Raw genomic sequence first — 18662 nt, forward strand, 5'->3', positions numbered from 1 at the left:
CCCAGAGGAGGGCACAGCAACCCACCCAAGTATTCTTGCCTGGAGAGTCCCACAAACAGAGAAGGCTGGAAGGCTGCAGTCCACAGGGTTGCACAGATTTGGACATGACTGAAGTGACTTAGTACAGCACAGACATTTACATAATACAAAAAAATAGAGCATCAAGACACTAGACAAACAGGATAGGAAGTGAGGCCTGTTGAATGATCTTAAGATCGTAAGCTGTGATTTCTTGTGGCTTTATAACAGAAATTTAAGTCAGGGAAAAAATATTTCTCCATGGTACACCCTAGTTTCCAACCAACCTGGGGCTTCTTCAGACCTTTCAAACAAATCCTACTGGGAAAATTCTGAAATCCATATGATACAGTAGTAGAAGTCAGAAGAGGGTTAACAAAATGAATGTGTACAGCCAGCCAGGCCAGCCAGCAAAAAGAACACAGAAGCAAAATAATATTGCATCAACTATTCTGAAGTTAGCAAAATTCCTGGTATATAAGAAAAAAAGAAAGGAAATATGGTTTGGAATAGTATGCAACCATTAAAATTCTATGCAACCTGTTGGCATAAAACATTGTTCACAACAAATTAGGTAAAGAGAAATTACAAAGTAATATGTGTAGATGATCACAATTTTGTCAGTATTTATTAGTGTAAATGGATATGTATTTTCCTTTTACCGATACAGATTCACATATACTCAAGATATAGAAGTATACAACCACTTTATGGTTGTATTAGTTTCCTAATGCTGCTGTAACAAATTACCACAAACTTGGTGGCTTAGAACAATAGAAATGTATTCTTATAACTCAGGGGTCAAAGTCTAAACTAAAGGTATTGGCAGGGATGTGTTTCTTTTGGAGGCTTCAGGGGAGAATCTGTTTCCCTATCTTTTAAGCTTCTCAAGGTCACCCTCCTTCCTTGGCTTGTGGCCCCTTCCTCCAGCTTCTCAGTCACAAGCCTGGCATCTTCTCCTCTCTCTGGTCTCTTATAAAGATCCTAGGAAGTACATTAAGACCATCTGGATGATCCAGGATAACCTCTTCATCTCAAGACCCTCACCTTAATTATATCTGCAAAGTCTCTTTTACTATGTAAAGTAGCATATTCACATGATCTGCAGATTAGGACATGGACGTCTTTGTGGCCAGTATTCCATCTACCACATTAATAATGCTTATTCCTTATTAATAATGCTTATTAATAAGGCTGGTGAGATTATGGGAAATTTTTGTTGTTGATGAGCTCTATTTTCTTTTTCTAAAGTCAACATATATTATCTGTGTGATTTTTTTTAAAGTTTGCTCTTTGGGTGACAAATATTCTAAAACTAGATTAATGTGATAACTGTACATCTCAATACATTTACTAAAAGTCATTGAGTTGTATACCTAAAAATAGGTGAATTTTATGGCATATCTCAATAAAGCTGTTAAAAACAAAAACTAAAATATAATGCACAGTATAGCAAATACAGACAACAATATGCTCATTATCAATTATCCCAACCCCCCCCCAAAAAAATGGTAATTATGTACCATGACAGAAGGGCTTCCCAGGTGGCTCAGTGGTAGAGAATCTCCCTGCTAATGCAGAAGACTCAGGTTTGATCCCTAGGTTGGGAAGATCCCCTGGAGTAGGAAATGGAAACCCATTCCAGTATTCTTGCCTGGGAAATCCCATGGCCAGAGGAACCTGGCAGGCTATATAGTCCACGGGGTTGCAAAGACTTGGACACAACTGAGCAACTGAACACACACCATGATAGAGGCACTCATTATCACTACAATGGCAATCACATTACAATATATAAATGTATCAAAATAGCATGTACACCTTAAATGCACACAATGTTATATGTCAAATATACTTCAACAAAAGAAGCGGGAGTTGGCATTTACTTTCATATAGCTCAACAAAGAGAAACTATAGTTTTACACATACAGAAAAAATAAATACAAAGCAAGATGTTAACAACTGGTGAATCTAAGTGGAGTTCACTGCACAGTTCTTTCAACTCTGACATAGTTTTAAATTTTCCAAAAGGAAAAAGGGCAGGGGTAACAAGGAGAAACAAAGCTTCTATGCTTTGGCTCTCAAGAGGCCCTATTCCAAGCATTGTGGAAGCAGCAATTAGTGCTGCTCAGTTTATCCTAGAAGGCACCCAGAGCTCACCTCTTCCTTCCTCACCGTACCCCAGGTGAGGGGGGACCACGATCCTCCGCTTCTCTCCGATGCAGACACCAAGTAAACCTTCATCAATCCCAGGAATCACGTAGCCCTGCCCAATGTACGTGTCAAAAGTGCGGTTCCGCGAGTAGCTGGGACAGAGGAAAAGAGCTTGGTCACAAGGGACGCCGCAGCCGCTGTGGAACAGGTACCATGAAGCAGCCAGAGCCCGGAGGCCTCCAGACCAGAGGTGAGGTGCGCCCTGGAGCCGGAGGAAAGCCAGGAAACACGCTCCCCTGAAATGGTGAACAAGGGTCCACACGGCGTGGGAGCTGCTTCCAGCAGAAACGCTCACAGAAAGAAGCCCTCCAGCACTCGGCTTTAGTCAGGTCATGAACTGGATGCAGGTTACAAGAAGCAACCGTGCAGGAATGTAGCTAATGGAAACAGGACTGTACTCTTGGGGACCAGGTTTAGTCAGTGAAAAAAGCATCAAGAGGTCCTTAACAGAAACTAAGGATTTCTCTGTTAGCTCTTGTAAACAGTTTTATTTAGAAGTTTTAAAGTCTTCTATTACTCTAATATAAAGTTTCAAAGGAAAGCCAAAAAAGGGGAAAAAATTAAAAAGAAATTAAGAATTTCTCTAAACAGGAGAACACCTGTTTATGTGAGACATGAGTATTTGGACTGCCAGAAAAGTAGTATATGTACTGAGAGCAGTTTAACTCTCCAATCTCCACCACGGCCTGGATGAACCGGCCCTGCTATCATTGCTGCTCATCAAGCCACCTCTTGGTGAGTACCTGCCTTTCTCAATGTCTCTGGCAGGAGACCCAAGTATTCCGCTCAGTGGAGAGATCCAACCTCTCTGGTTCTGATTACACTATGAGTTTGGAGAGAATAGGGATAAATTTCCCAAAGTCTGATGATTCCAGAATAAAATAATAAAACTTCATATGTCAGGTCTACTACCAAACTGAACTGCAATGATCTGCACCCATTACCCACTCTTACATGGCGCAGATGTGGCAAAAAGCTTGTCCTCAAAGAGCCAGTTCACTATCAGTGTCACTTCAGACACAGCCCAAGGATGATGGCCTCAGAGACAATGGCCAGCAGTGGGGCCAGGGAGATGAAAAGGCAGAGCTGTGAGAGGCTCTTCCTTCTCAACACCCCTCAGGGAACACAGAGCCACAGGGCATGAAGAAATGATAGTAGCAAGTGATTCTCCTCAGCCAGGAAGCAGATTATCTACATAATTATCTGTATTTCATTGTATATGAATGGAAGACCTATTAAATCATCACACTAGTTCCCCGTGAGGAGGGGAACTAGGAGGTTGATGGTCAAGGAGAGGGGGAAAATTCTTCATTGCTTATCCTTTTATACTTCTAGAATTTTAAATCATGTCAATGTATCACTTAATAGGAAAAAAATGATGTTTAAAAAGAAAAAGAATATTCTCTATCATACAAATTAAAAAGTTACAATAGCTAAAGGTGTGATAGTGGCCCAGGAATAATAACCAGATCACTGGAAAGGGATCAAAATTCTAGACCAAGACTCAAAATGTATATAAGAATTTAATACATAATAAGTTAAATAAGCAGGGTGACAATTTACAACCTTGATGTACTCCTTTTCCTATTTGGAACCAGTCTGTTGTTCCATGTACAGTTCTGACTGTTGCTTCCTGACTTGCATACAGGTTTCTCAAGAGGCAGGTCAGGTGGTCTGGTATTCCCATCTCTTTCAGAATTTTCCACATAATAATAATAAATGTCAGATTTTAGATGAGTGAGGAAAAGACAGTTATTCAATAGTGTTGGAAAAACTAGCTAACTATCTGGAAAAAAACACTTAGATCCTTATGGTCATACTGAACACCACAATAAATTCCAGATGGATTAAAGATTTAAACATGAAAGAGTTTACAAGCATGGAGAGAGTCTGTGGAAGGTTTTTAATATTTGCCTCAAGTGGTGAAAATGGAATGGGTTGATGTGAAATTATTACATTTTACTAAATATCTTTGCATTGTTTCACTTATACAATAAGTACATAATAGTTTCTCAAATAAAAATTCTAATAGAGAATATTTTAAAGGATAAAAAATAAAACAATTAGAAGGGCATGAGGAAAATACAGGTAAATATTTATATACCCTAGGTGAGGGGAGAGACTTTTAGCAAGTTATCCAAAATAGAATATACATATATGTGTGTGTGTGTGTGTAAGAATTTACATAAGAATAAAGGAAGCCATAAAGTAGATGTGGAATGCGTTTAACAACATAAAAGGTTATATTTAAAACAGATAAAAAATCACAATAATCAAAATTAAAATGCAAATAAATAAGCAATATGCCTTCAACAATATGCAACCATAAAAGATAATATAACCATAATATCTTGTATAATATAAAAGATAACCATAATATCTTTAATGTATCAAGATCTAAATTAATAAGAAAAGGAGAAATACCAATATCCTAAATATAAAAACAGGCAAAAGACACAAACAGGTAAATCACAAAAGAAAATATCCAAATAGTCAATAAACATTTGAAAGAATTTCAACCTTAATAGCAATCAAAGAAATTCATATTAAAATTATAAAATTCTATAAATTAGCAAAGATAATTTATAAATGATACCTAATGTTGCTAAGTGTGCAGGGAATGGGGTACTCTTAGTGATGTAAAACCTTCCTTAAGGACAGCTTGGTAGTTATATCAAAAGCTGTAAAAATACACAGAACCTTAGATCTAGAGATTCTTCTAGCCATTTATCCTAAAGAAACAATTATAATATTTAAGATTTTACTAAAAAAGTAAGTACTGCAGCTCTACTTAGAACATCAAAAGGTAGAAAACAATGAGGATTGATTACTAAATTAAGGCAAATCTTTATAATGGAATATTACTTAGCTCTTAGGATGACTTAAATCCCAGTATACTAAAATGCAAATCTGTTTGAAACCTAAGAAAACTGTGGTTCCATTAATAAGGGAAGAAATCTGGTATCTACTAGGAAAATGGCCTTTCAACTAGAAATATAATTCCAGGGAATAAAAGACAGATCCAAGCTCAAATGTGACTGATCACACACATGTGTGCACACACACACACACACATACTGAATTTTTTTTTTTATAGAAAAAGAATAAAAACAACTCAATGTCAACAGTGGGGAATGGTTAAATAAATATGGTATGTTCACCCAGTTGACTACACAGACAAAAAATGAGTTCTCTCGATGCATTAATATGGAAAAAGTCCCAAAGTGAAAAAAAGCAAGGGGCAGAATAGTGCATATAGTACATAGCATTATGTTATGTATGGATATAAAATACATAATGTTATATATGTATGCATATAGTATTCTATATGCTATATTCTATAAAGGGAGAAGATATTAATAATATAACAATTGTATTTGATTATATCTGCATTAGAAAAAAATCTACACATTTGAAGAATAAGAAAAGAAACTTATTAATAAAAGTGGTTAACTCTAAGTGGCTTGTGGAGAGGGGGATGTAAGGTTGGCAGGGATGATTAATACAACATATCTTAATGCATATTTTGTTTTAATTTTGAACAATGTAACTATTGCTTTTTTCCAAAAAATCAAATGAAAAATTTAAAAGAAGGGATCCTAGGAGCAGGAAAAAATGAATTATATAAAATTATACCATATAAAAATTCTTCTGTAATGTTTCTGGATGACTAATTAAACAGGAAGTCTCTTACCTCAGAGAGACAGGAAGACTGCTGTCACTACTTGTTTGCTCTATAGGAAGCTAAAGGAATGTTTTCCCAACAACACAAACCAAGTGCCTGTTGCCTGATCAAGACTGCAAGCTAAGCCTGATAAACAATACAAAACTGAGTAATGACAGGCTCGGTAATTAGCCTCCTAATTAGTATCAGGATGGGAGCATAAACAGCCAAACAGTTCCTGCAGCAGATAAGTCATCAAAGTTTGCAAAGCGCTTCCACCTACCTTCTCTCTTTAATCTAACCATCTCTTTGAGCTAACAACAGGTGAAAAACTGAAGCTCAGAGAGGTTAAATGCTTTAGTACGCCACATACAGGGCCTGGAATCCAGGTCTCCTGATACTAGGTCTGTTTTCTTTCCATCCTACAGCCTGGACTTCCCTTCCAGTCACTTCCCGTCTCAGACTCCAGAGCTGGGTTTGTACTTGGATAGTTGAGCACAGTCTACAGGGGTGGTGGGAGTCTTAGCATGAGCCCTCCTGCTTTCCTGCAGAGCCCAGGGAGACTGTTCTAACAGCCTCTGAAGGAATTCAGTATCAAACAATACAAATCTATATTCAAGATGAAAATAGTAACTCCAGATCAGCACTGACAAGCATACAGATCATGGTCCCGCCAGCTGTAAACTGTAGTTAATGGATGTTCTGGTCAGTGAAGGACCCTGTTTGCTCACCTGGAATCAAAGAATGTGCCGTCCAGGAGCGTGCCGTTGTAATGATACCTGAGAAAGTCCCCACTTTGACTTCGCCGCTCACAGTTTTCAGGCACTACTTTATTCTCAATGGAAATGCCATCCTTAGGGTTATGGAGGTCCAATAATGCAACATCAAACACCAGAGATGCCTGACCAGGAATGTCTTTCCCTAGAGTGGAATGAAGTAAGATGATGAAATCAGGACACAAGGTTTAGGAAGTATTGTAACTACAATTCAACACCCACCACATTGGTGTTACACATTCCTTGAAGTTTTCAAGCCAAGGAAATAAATGTTCTTTCACGTCTTGGGTGGTTCCCCATGGAACAGTCTCTCTCACTATGGTGTCCAACCATGGGCTGACAGGTATAATTTGAAGCCTGGCTTCCTCAGAAACAGGAGCAAACCGATATTAATGACATGGAGACCACTGTGACCACATTTTCTATGCTTGTGCTTGCAAATCAAGGCCTTGTGTGGGTGGTTATGCACCCACATGCAAACCCAAATACATACCTCTGTGGGCTTCTATTTGTGTACAGATGCAAACTGCAGACATTCCAAAGCTCGGATATGGTTCTGGAGAATACTACACAGACTTGTTCTTTGGAACTCATAGTCAATTTTCAAAAAATGTATTTTATTGAAGTATAGTTGTTTTATAATGTGTTAATTTTTGCTGTATAGCAAAGTGATTCAGTCATATATATATTATTTTTCATATTCTTTCCCATTATGGTTACTACAGGCCACTGACTATAGTTCCCTGTTCTATACAGTAGAACCATGTTGCCCCTTCATTTCATACACAATAGTTTCCATCTGCTAATTCCAAACTCCCAATCCATTCCTTTCCCACCGCCCTCCCCCTTGGCAACCACAAGTCTGTTCTCTGTCTGGAAACAGACAGAGGCAAAAATTTTTTAAAGAGGCAAAAATTCACTCCTTTAAATGCATCCAAAACAACATATAAACAAAACTAAAGTTAGCTAAGAGAGGGGAAAAATGCCACCCACGATCCAAAATAGAAATAGTCCTCAAATCATGTCTATCTCATTTCAGGGTAGTACTGCTTCTCTTGGATATTCTTTACAGTGAGGATTTATTGAATATGTGCAATGGGATAATCCACATGAAGAGATTATTGGGCACTAGCTCTTCTTGCAGAGGTCAACATCCATCAATATCTAACTCTAAAATAAAAGGAAGTTAGTTACCTGACAAACCACCTCCATCAGCACTCTTACTTGCCATTTGCAATGCCATAAAAGGAGAAGGCCTGGGCAAGTGAACCACTGGGCATCCCAAGCCTCAGCTGTCTCTGTTGCAGAACCATCCCCGCATCTCCTTCCCTTCAGAGGAATGGTGAAGTCTGCTAAAAGTGGGCTGCCAAGTTGGCCTCTAGAATGCCAGGTGTGATCAATCCCCCAATTGCAGGTGTGGGTATGGGAGAGGGTGTGTAGAATGTTAATCTTTTGTATTTTTCTGTATCTTTTAATTTAATAGAAAATAGAACCCCTTAAAGTTTCACTTAACCCTGTAAGTGAAGTCAAAATGGTCATCATTCAGTCATGTTCGACTCTTTGTGACCCCATGGACTGTAGCCCGCCAGGCTTCTCTGTCCATGAAGTTTTCCAGGCAAGAATACTGGAGCGGGTTGCCATTTCCTTCTCCAGGGGATTTTCCTACCTAGGGATCAAACCCACATTGCAGGCAGATTCTTTACTGTCTGAGCCACCAGGGAAACCCTAGTGTTTAAATTTTTCTAGCATTATTAGGGACTACCTGAATGTTTGCTTTTTTATAACAACTTTCAATTCAGTTCAGTCGCTCAATCATGTCCGACTCTTTGCAACCCCATGGACTGCAACACGCCAGGCCTCCCTGTCCATCATCAACTCCCAGAGTTTACTCAAACTCATGTCCATTGAGTTGGTGATGCCATCCAACCGTCTCATCATCTGTCATCCCCTTCTCCTCCTGCCTTCAGTCTTTTCCAGCATCAGGGTCTTTTCCAAAAAGTCAATTCTTCGAATCAGGTGGCCAAAGTATTGGAGTTTCAGCTTCAATATCACTCCTTCCAATGAAGATTCAGGATTCCATTCGTTTAGGAAGGATTAGCTGGATCTCCTTGAAGTCCAAGGGACTCTCGAGAGTCTTCTCCAACACCACAGTTCAAAAGCATCAATTCTTTGGCGCTCAGCTTTCTTTATAGTCCAACTCTCACATCCATACATGACTACTGGAAAAAAATAGCTTTGACTAGATGGACCTTTGTTGGTAAAATAAAGTCCCTTCTTTTTAATATGCTGTCTAAGTCAGACACGATTGAAGCGACTTTGCAGCCGCAGCAGCAGCTAGGTTGGTCATAACTTTTCTTCCAAGGAGCAAGTGTCTTTAAATTTCATGGCTGCAGTCACCATCTGCAGTGATTTTGGAGCCCAAAAAATAAAGTTGGTCACTGTTTCCATTGTTTCCCCATCTTTTTGCCATGAAGTGATGGGACCAGATGCCATGATCTTAGTTTTCTGAATGTTGAATTTTAAGCCAACTTTTTCACTTTCACTTTCATCAAGAGGCTAATTCTCCTTCGTTTTCTGCCATAAGGGTGGTGTCATCCACCCTTATGAATTCAAATTAATGTATCCTCTAAAATTATATCTGTCATATCTGAGGTTATTGATATTTCTCCTGGCAATCCTGATTCCAGCTTGTGCTTCATTCATTCCAGCATTTCTCATGATGTATTCTGCATGTAAGTTAAGTGAGCAGGCTGACAGTATACAGCCTTGACATACTCCTTTCCCAATTTGGAACCAGTCTGTTGTTCCATGTCCAGTTCTAACTGTTGCTTCCTGACCTGCATACAGATTTCTCAGGAGGCAGGTCAGGTGGTTGGGTATTCCCATCTCTTTCAGAATTTTCCACAGTTTGTTGTGATCCACACAGTCAAAGGCTTTGGCATAGTCAATAAAACAGGAGTAGATGTTTTTCTGGAACTCTCTTGCTTTTTTGATGATCCAGCGAATGTTGGCAATTTGATCTCTGGTGCCTCTGCCTTTTCTAAATCCAGCTTGAACACGGGAAGTTCATGGTTCACGTACTGTTGAAGCCTGGCTTGGAGAGTTTTGAGCATTACTTTGCTAGCAATGAGAGATGAGTGCAGTTGTGCAGTAGTTTGAGCATTCTTTGGCATTGCCTTTCTTCGGGATTGGAATGAAAACTGACTTTTACAACTTTATTGAGATTTAATTCCCATACAATTCACCTACTTAAATTTATGCCTGGATAGCTGAGCATAATGTCAAAGTATAAAGCATTTAAAAATAACTATTTTAAATAAACTATTTATTTTAAATATTTAAATTAGGAATTATTTGTTTAAAATAAATGAATAACATTCCTCACATCAGGCTAGGCATCTCGTTTTATCTGGTACATCATATGCATGCGGATGAAGACAAAAGGTTTTGAGAGTCAAGGGGAATGAACTTCTACTAGCCAAGGATGACACAATTTGAGTATCAATAAGATACTAACATATCTTGAGGAGGGAAGAATTAAGATATATTTATAGTAGCTGTTTTCAAGCTGCTTTATTTTTCTTTTAGAAGGTTTTTAAAGAACCTTCCTGCAGATCCTAAGTACCAAAAGTAGAAGTCAACAGGAGAGAAGGCTCCGCTCTCCTGCTCTGTATACAGACATAGGGCCAGGAAACATAGTTTGGAAAACATTATATTAGGGGGTTATTAGAAGTTGGGTACCACTATCAGTAAACTTCTTAAATAGCATCACATTTTCATTTCTTTCTTTTTTGTTTCCTGGCCACACTGCTCAGAGGCTTGTGGAATCTTAGTTCCCCGATCAGGGATGGAACCTATGCCTCCTACAGTGGAGGCCTGAAGCCCTAACCATTGGAATGCCTCCAGGAATGCCTCATTTCTATTCTGAACTACATATATCAGCTTGTTTAAATGCCTGAAGGTCTCATTGTTGTGTCAGCTTGTCAGTGTGATTAAATGTGCCTGAAATTCAAACATGAGTAACTAAGAAATTCTGTCAGCCAGTAAATAGTTTACCATTTGCCTCCATAGTGAAACTACAAGCTGGACACGAATTCAAATTAATGTATCCTCTAAAATTATATCAGTACTTTGCATTTATTCACATGGAGCTAATGCCACAAGTAAAACCCATTAAGAGGTACAAATCAGTGAAAAAAAATGACAATTTTGGCAACATAAGCTGAATTTCTGCCTTGATGGCTACAACTTTTAGACTATTTAATTCAAATCTCATTTCACAGAAGGGAAAACATAGGTTGGAGAGGTTGGTGCCTAAGGTTACAGCTTCTGAGGCAATGACAGACGGCTTGCTTAAGAACAAAACTGACTGTGAATAGATGGAGATTTCTGCATCTCAACCATCAGTCAACAGATGATCTAGACTAGCGCTGTCCACCAGAACTTCCTGCAGTGATTGGAGTGCTCCATATCTGCCTGTCCAGTACAGTAGCTCTCAGCAACAAGTAGCTTTCACGTACCTGAACTGTGGCAGTGTGACCAAGGTACAGAATTTAAATTTTTATTTAACTTAATTTAAATGGAAACAGCTAAATATAGCTGGTGGCTACCCTATTGGACACTGCAAGTCTAGACCAAAAGTTCTGGTGGGTTTCACACAGTAAGTTAAACCAACCACTGCAAAAGAAATAAAGACAGGTGAGAGTAGCTTGAAGAATGGGAAGGACTTACCATCTCCATCTTCTCCATAGGCCAGAAAAGGAGGAATGGTGATGATGCGTTTTTCTCCCACACACATCCCCAACAGCCCTTTATCCATTCCAGGAATCAGCCAGCCAATTCCCACATAGGTGTCATATGTTTTCATGCGATTGTGACTGAAAACCAATGAGAAAAGGGAGAAGTTCCATACCACGAGGGCACCTCTAACTCATCCTTCAAAAGATTTTTGTTACCTCAAACTAAGCTGACCAATGGATTCATACCCATCCCTGGAGAAAAGGCAGGTATGCACCTTTGTTCCCAATCACAGAGCAGCTGGGAACAAGTCCCTTTCCTGGTTTTTCCATGGCCATAAAAAGTGGATGAGACAGCAGGAACTAAGGGGTATTTCAATGGTACTAGTACAAATGGCAGGACTTACCTTGAATCAAACAGTGTCCCATCCAAGAACGTTCCGTTGTAGTGGTATCTTACAAAATCAGATACCTGGATGGTCCGAGGGCAACTGGGAGGCTTGAAGTAAGTGTGAATCTGAACCTGATCTTCTGAATTCCAAATATCCATCAGAAGTACATCAAAATGAAGCACTGAATCTGGGGGGATCACACCAGCTAGAAAATAAAGAGAGCTCACACTGAGAAGCTGCTGCCTTTCAAAGAAACACCAAGGATGCTGCCAAGGTGAAGGAAGCCAAAAGGGCTCAAGAGGTCACATACAATTCCAAAATGAGTGATGTTCCCTCCAAATGAAAAAAAAATTTTTTTGACCATACCCTGCAGCTTGTAGGATCTCAGTCCCCCAACCAGGGAGTTAACCTGGACCATAGCAGTCAAAGTCCATTATTCTAACCACTAGGCCAGCAGAGAACTCCCTCCCAGTGATACTTAAAGAAAAGAGGAAAAACAAAAATTTCCTCTCAACAAGAATAACATTCAGTATACCTGTGTTAATAACACTTCTTTCATATCTAGAATAAATAAACTTCAGATGAAATTTCAGCCGTGTGTGAGTGTTTACTGCTTCTCACTTTCCGCTACCTGAAGCTTACAAAAACTCTATTCTGGCTGACTGAAGAGCCAGCAAATGTTCTGGTTGTTTCAGCAAGTGTTTTCACAAGTACAGAACAAATACTTACAAACGCCGTCACTTCCGTAGGCCAGCTTCGGAGGGATCTTCACAAACCGCCTCTCATTTACACACATCCCGACCAGAGCTTGATCCATCCCTGCTATCAGCTGTCCTTTTCCCACGAACACGTTGAAAGTGGAGTCTCTGTCGTAGCTGGAAGCCCAAAGGGGAAGGAGAGAGAGGAAGAGTATAAATAAGCCAACCTTAATGAAAACCTTTAAAAAAGTACCCATGGACACAGTAAGGTCCCTGCAAAGCAACAAACCCACAGATCTATTACTGATGGCAGGCAACGTCTTCACTGGGCAGTACTTGCAGGGTTGGGATTTTAAATTACCTTGAATATTGCCAGCAAATCTAGTCAGTTAAGTATCGGCATAACTCTATCTAGAAAAAAAATAAGAGAGTAGGAAATGGCAACCCACTCCAGTATTCTTGCCTGAAAAATTACATGGATGGAGGAGCCTGATGAACTTCAATCCAGAGGGGTCACAAAAGAGTTGGACATGACTTAGTATTGAACTTGCACACACACAATGTATATCATTTTTACTGCTGTGTAAAGCAAATAAATATCATTCTCAAAATACTATGGCTTAAATAATATATATGTCAAGTTTGTTGCAAAATAGCTTACCAATTCTTCCATTAAAGAATCGCTTACTCCATTTCTACGCGACTGGTACCTAAGAGCAACATCACAGATACTAATGTGCAAATTAAATACTAACTTTCTTTTTCAAATTTATTTTTTATTGAAGCAGAGTTGAATTACAATGCTGTGTTAATTACTTCTGTACAGCAAAGTGACTTAGTTATACACACGTGTGCATGCTCAGTCGCTCAGTCATGTCCAACTCTTTGCGACCCCATGGACTGCACCCTGTCAGGCTCCTGGAATTTTGCCTATGGAATTTTCCAGGAAAGAATACTGGAGCAGGTTGCCATTTCCTACTCCAGAGGATCTTCCCAACCGAGGGATTGAATCCGCGTCTTCTGTGTCTCCTGCATTGGCAGGCAGATTCTTTACCACTGAGCTACCTGGGAAGCCCGTATATATGTATATACGTATGTGAATATATATTCTTTTTCATATTTCTTTTCCATTATGGTTTATCACAGGATCCTGAATCTAGTTCCCTGTACTATACAGTAGGACTTTGTTGTTTATCCATCCTATATATACACCAGTTTACATCTGATAATTCCAAACTCCCACTCCTCCCACTCCTGTTCCACCCCCTTCCCCTTAGCAACCACCAGTCTATTTTCTAGGTCCCTGATTTTGTTTCTGTTACTAATTTGCCTTTCTTTTAAGTCACTAAATTAAACAAAGATGCAGTGTGGTGTAGCATGAAGGGCACTTGAACTTTCTTAATCTCAGTTTCTTCCACTGCAAAATGTGAGTGACAATAATAGCCATCACAAGATCCATATAATATAAGAATGTGAAAAGAGCTCTGAAAACCTCAGGATTATGCCAGTATTACTATACATAATTATTTCAGGTGACTGAAAGTCTGAAGTAATCTTTAAATCACTAATAAAAGTGTTTTAAAGGCTAACTGGTGATGGCAGATGAAGCAGGAAAATAAATAATAGAATCATGGCTACAATCCAAGTTCTCATCCTCTTCAATGCCAAACTCAGCAGCAACAAGGGGGTGCCAATTAGGAGACTTTACTAGGGGCTTTCGGGAATATAAAACATTCCAAGGCATGAACTTTGCCTACAGGGAGTCCTGGTGTGCTGCGATTCATGGGGTCGCAAACAGTTGGACACGACTGAGCGACTGAACTGAACTGAACAGGTTTGAACCTTATAAACTGGCAGAGACACCCACAGGGTTTTAGACACTGTGTTTAAGAAAATAACTACAGAGCTTGGTTTATAATAACGAAATGCTGGAAAAAACTTAGAAGTCCAAGAGTATGGCACTGGTTGTATATAAGACAAAGACATAATAAATTCTCTATGGTCATTTAAAAATAAAAGATTTCTGCTATAATTATGTAATGTATAACATTACAATACATAACTACAGTTAATAATAAAATACTGTATAGTGAATATAGTTAATGGTGACTATAGCTAATAATACTGTATTGCATTATTCAAAGCTGCTAAGAAAGTAAAACCCTAAAAGTTATCATAAGAAAAAATATTTTATAACTATGTATGGTGATGGATGTTAACTACACTTAGTGTGGTGATCATTTTGCAATATATATGAATATAAAATCATTATGTTATTTGCCTAAAACTAACATAATGCTACATGTTAATTATACATCAATGAAAAATTGTTTAAGATTTTATTCATTGGCACAGAAGACATACACGTGAAGAGCAAAGAGCAGGTTACAGAGCCACATATAAAATAATCCCATTTTGAATTTACATATATAGATGCATATGAAAAATCCACAAGGTGAAACATGAAAATATTATCTATAGTAATCTATGAGTATGAGATTTCAAGTGACTTAATGTATCTTCTCTTTAATTCTCTCAATTTCACAACGATCATGGAATACAGTCAGCCCTCTGTATCCTCAATTTTCACTTCATGGATTCAACCCATTGGAAATTGAAAATATTTTTTTCATTTCTGAAAGTTCCAAAAAGCAAAAACTTGAATTTGTTGAACATTGGCAAACATTTACAGAGCATTTACATTGTATTAGGTATTAGAAGTAATCTGGAGATGATTTAAAGTATACAGGAGGACGTGCCTTGGTTACATGCAAATACTACACCATTTTATATAAGGGACTTGAGCATCTGAGGCTTTTGGTATTCAAAAGGGTCCTGGAACCTGACCCCCGTGGGTACCGAGGGACAACTGTGCTTGTATAATAAATCTTAAGAGCTGTTGGAATTCACCTCATAAGGACATGCTTCCCTTCTTTGGTAAATTACTTCTACCTTTTTCTCATTTTCCCCAATGATCAGCTTGGGAAAGCAGCATGGTTCACCTCACCACCCATCAGAGCAGCTTTGTCAGATCTGTCCCCTCCTTCCCTTTCTCCATCTAGCGTTACAGTCCATTTTACCGCCTTCTTTTCTCCAAGGCCGGTGAATAGAAAGCAAATGTCCAAGATCTGGCTAACGAGCCAGAGGACAAAAGCGCACAATCAGCTTTGTGCCCAAGTGGCTCTACATCTCCACCCTCTATCTCCAGGGGAAACAACCACTCTCGGAATGCCAGCTCTCCAATTTCACTTGGCTGGGATCTTGCCACACCCTGAACCGTCATCAGACTGGAGGGTTTAGGTTAACAATGGACCAGAATTTAGGCTTCAAAAGCTTCCCAGGCACAGAACATGTGCAAACAGCAACAATGCACAGGCTGGAAACTTTATATTTTTCATTCACAGAACCCAAAATTAATGAGAGTTTTTAATAATAACTACTATTTAGAGAGTATTTATTATGTGTCAGGCACAGGGGCAACTAAGCTTTTCTATATGTGCTAAGTCGCTTCAGTTGTGTCAAACTCTGTGACCCCATGGACTATAACCCACTAGGCTCCTCTGTCCATGGGATTCTTCAGGCAAGAACACTGGAGTGGGTTGCCATTCCCTTCTCCAGGGGATCTTCCCGACCCAGGGATTGAACTGACATCTTTTATGTCTTCTGTATTGGCAGGGCAATTCTTTATCACTAGTGCCACCTGGGAAGCCCAAGCTTTTCTATACACTACCTCATTTAATCCTCATATAACACTTTAAGTATCAGTAAGTATGGATACTTAGGTCCCTTGAAGTTGCAAAAATTTCTCAAGCTCACAAAATTAGCCAAATGAGAAAAAAAGTTAGAACCCAGGACTGTCCAAGTTTCACCCTCCAGGCACAGAGCCTCCCTAGATGGTATATAAAAACTAGTGTGGCCTTACGGCATTAATTTATTCATTTGATAACAATCAAGAAGATCCCTGGAGAAGGAAATGGCAACCCACTCCAGTATTCTTGCTTGGAGAATCCCACGGACAGAGGAGCCTGGCAGGCTACAGTCCATGGGGTCCAAAAGAGTCAGACACGACTTAGTGACTAAACAATAATAGCCTAAGCAACGTGCCCAAAACAAAAAACACCTTTCCAAAAGAAAGTATAGAATTTACATACATGAGAAAGTAGCAAACAATGCAAGGCCAGTTTTGTCTACTGCTGAAAACTCTGACCATCTGGAAAAATAAATCGTTCTGAGCCAAGTCTGTGCTGATCACTCCGACTAGCACAAATTCATGTGCAGGGTCCTACCAGGAGTTGGTCATGAAAATTATTTCTGTTACCACTGGAATTAGCACTTATTCAGCCTGTCCCCGGAGAAGGCAATGGCACCCCACTCCAGTACTCTTGCCTGGGAAATCCCATGGACGGAGGAGCCTGTTGGGCTGCAGTCCATGGGGTCGCTAAGAGTTGGACATGACTGAGTGACTTCGCTTTCACTTTTCACTTTCCTGCATTGGAGAAGGAAATGGCAACCCACTCCAGTGTTCTTGCCTGGAGAATCCCAGGGACGGGGGAGCCTGTTTGGCTGCTGCCTATGGGGTCGCACAGAATCAGACACGACTGAAGCGACTTAGCAGCAGCAGCCTGTCCCAGTATCTGGCTGTTTTGCAGATGCCCCAGTCAAGGTCCTGCAGGAAGCAGACGATATGCCTTAAGCAGACAGCTCCAGGGCGCTGTGTGCAGGATGCAGAGAAACATTAAGGGACAGTGCAGTAGCTCCGGGGACAAGTAGGGAGTGCTGTTGTCACACCCAGGCCTGAAGGATCCAGGGACAGACAGGGAGCTCAGAGCACCTGACAGAAGCTAAGCTAGGACCTTTGGTTTAGCAACACAGCCCATGTGATGACTGTACAGGCAGGAAGTCAGAGGAATAAATATCTCCACCTCACCCTCCCTACTCCCTCTGATCTCCTGCTGATGTCCCATTGGCTGAACCCAACTAGAAGCCAGACTACAAGGGGTTCACTGATATAACCCATATTATGCACACGTGGTCCATACAGGTCAACCTCCCAGAGCAAAAAGAAGTGGAACTGGGGGAAAGGGGACCTAGAAAGGCAAATGGAAATTACCCAGAATGGGACTTCCCTGATGGTTAAGACTCCACCTTCCAATGCAAGCAACATGGACTCGATCCCTGATAGGGGAACTAAGACCCCACATGCTACAGGATGTGGCCAAATTAAAAAACACAAGTTTTTTTTTTTAAATGGAAATTATCCAGCACATCCAATACCCCCTTTCCTCTCCACCAGCTTATTTTTTCTCCCCTGATCATTCACTCCTGTAGACCCTTTGATTGCTGACACTTCTACCTTCCTCTGCCCCCAGTGGGGACTGGGGTGGCTGCAGCACCCTCCAGTGATGCTCTTCAAGATAATTAGCCCAAGGACCACTAAGACAGAAGCCATCACCTAACACCCATCATCTTCAACTCACTCAGCTGCTACACACAAGCACATGTCATCCTGTGCTTATTCCTCAGGACAGGTAACTAACTACCCCTGTGGCTGCGTTCTTACAGCTCCCACACTGGAGCTCTATTTCTGAATGTAGGTTTCAATCTGTAGTGAGGATGAACTTTAAAAAGAACACACGGCAAACTGAGCACCCTCCTTTCTCAAGAACCCCTACAACTCATTCCTTCCTCAAGCTCCTCAGCCTCTCTTTTTTAAAAAGAACTTAGAAAACCAGTGCAGGGACCCTTGCTGTCAAAAGATGGCAACATTTTAGAACATGGAAAGGGAAGGAAAGAGCAGAAACTGATGTAGAAGGGGAGAATCCGAATCTAGGCACATACAAAAGGGGATCTGGCCAAAGCTAGACGCCGTGTGCTGCCCAGAGGTTGCAGAGTGAGAGACGAGCAACAGGGCAGAAGGAAACTTGGAGTTTGAAAGTCGGAATTCGGAACAGCTACACCTCACTGCGAGCCCCTTCCCAACTCCTGTAGCTTAGCAACCATAATGTTAAGCTTTATGGAAATTATTTAACTGCTTTTAAAACTTAGTATATGTGCATTGATTTTAAAATTAAATTAATTTTAAAACTTTTTGCCAAAAATTGACATACATGTATAATACCTGTGGTTGAGATTATTCTGATCTCAGATGCAGAAGCAAAGTTAAA

General features: G+C 40.0%; 1 protein-coding gene across 1 annotated transcript in view; it reads right to left on the reverse strand.

Moving 5' to 3' along the window:
* FKBP9 (FKBP prolyl isomerase 9) overlaps positions 1–18662 on the reverse strand; it is a 43504-nt gene that overhangs the window by 16236 nt on the left and 8606 nt on the right. Inside the window, exons 2-6 of the mRNA XM_055420903.2 lie at positions 12530–12675; positions 11816–12005; positions 11404–11549; positions 6628–6817; positions 2179–2324 (exon numbers count right to left, since the gene is read on the reverse strand). Of these exons, the coding sequence (XP_055276878.2) occupies positions 2179–2324; positions 6628–6817; positions 11404–11549; positions 11816–12005; positions 12530–12675 (818 nt within the window). The remainder of the gene's footprint in view (positions 1–2178; positions 2325–6627; positions 6818–11403; positions 11550–11815; positions 12006–12529; positions 12676–18662) is intronic.

The sequence above is a fragment of the Moschus berezovskii genome, chromosome 3, assembly GCF_049115385.1.
Source record: "Moschus berezovskii isolate FMDL1 chromosome 3, NW_MosBer_1.0, whole genome shotgun sequence".
NCBI lineage: Eukaryota > Metazoa > Chordata > Mammalia > Artiodactyla > Moschidae > Moschus > Moschus berezovskii.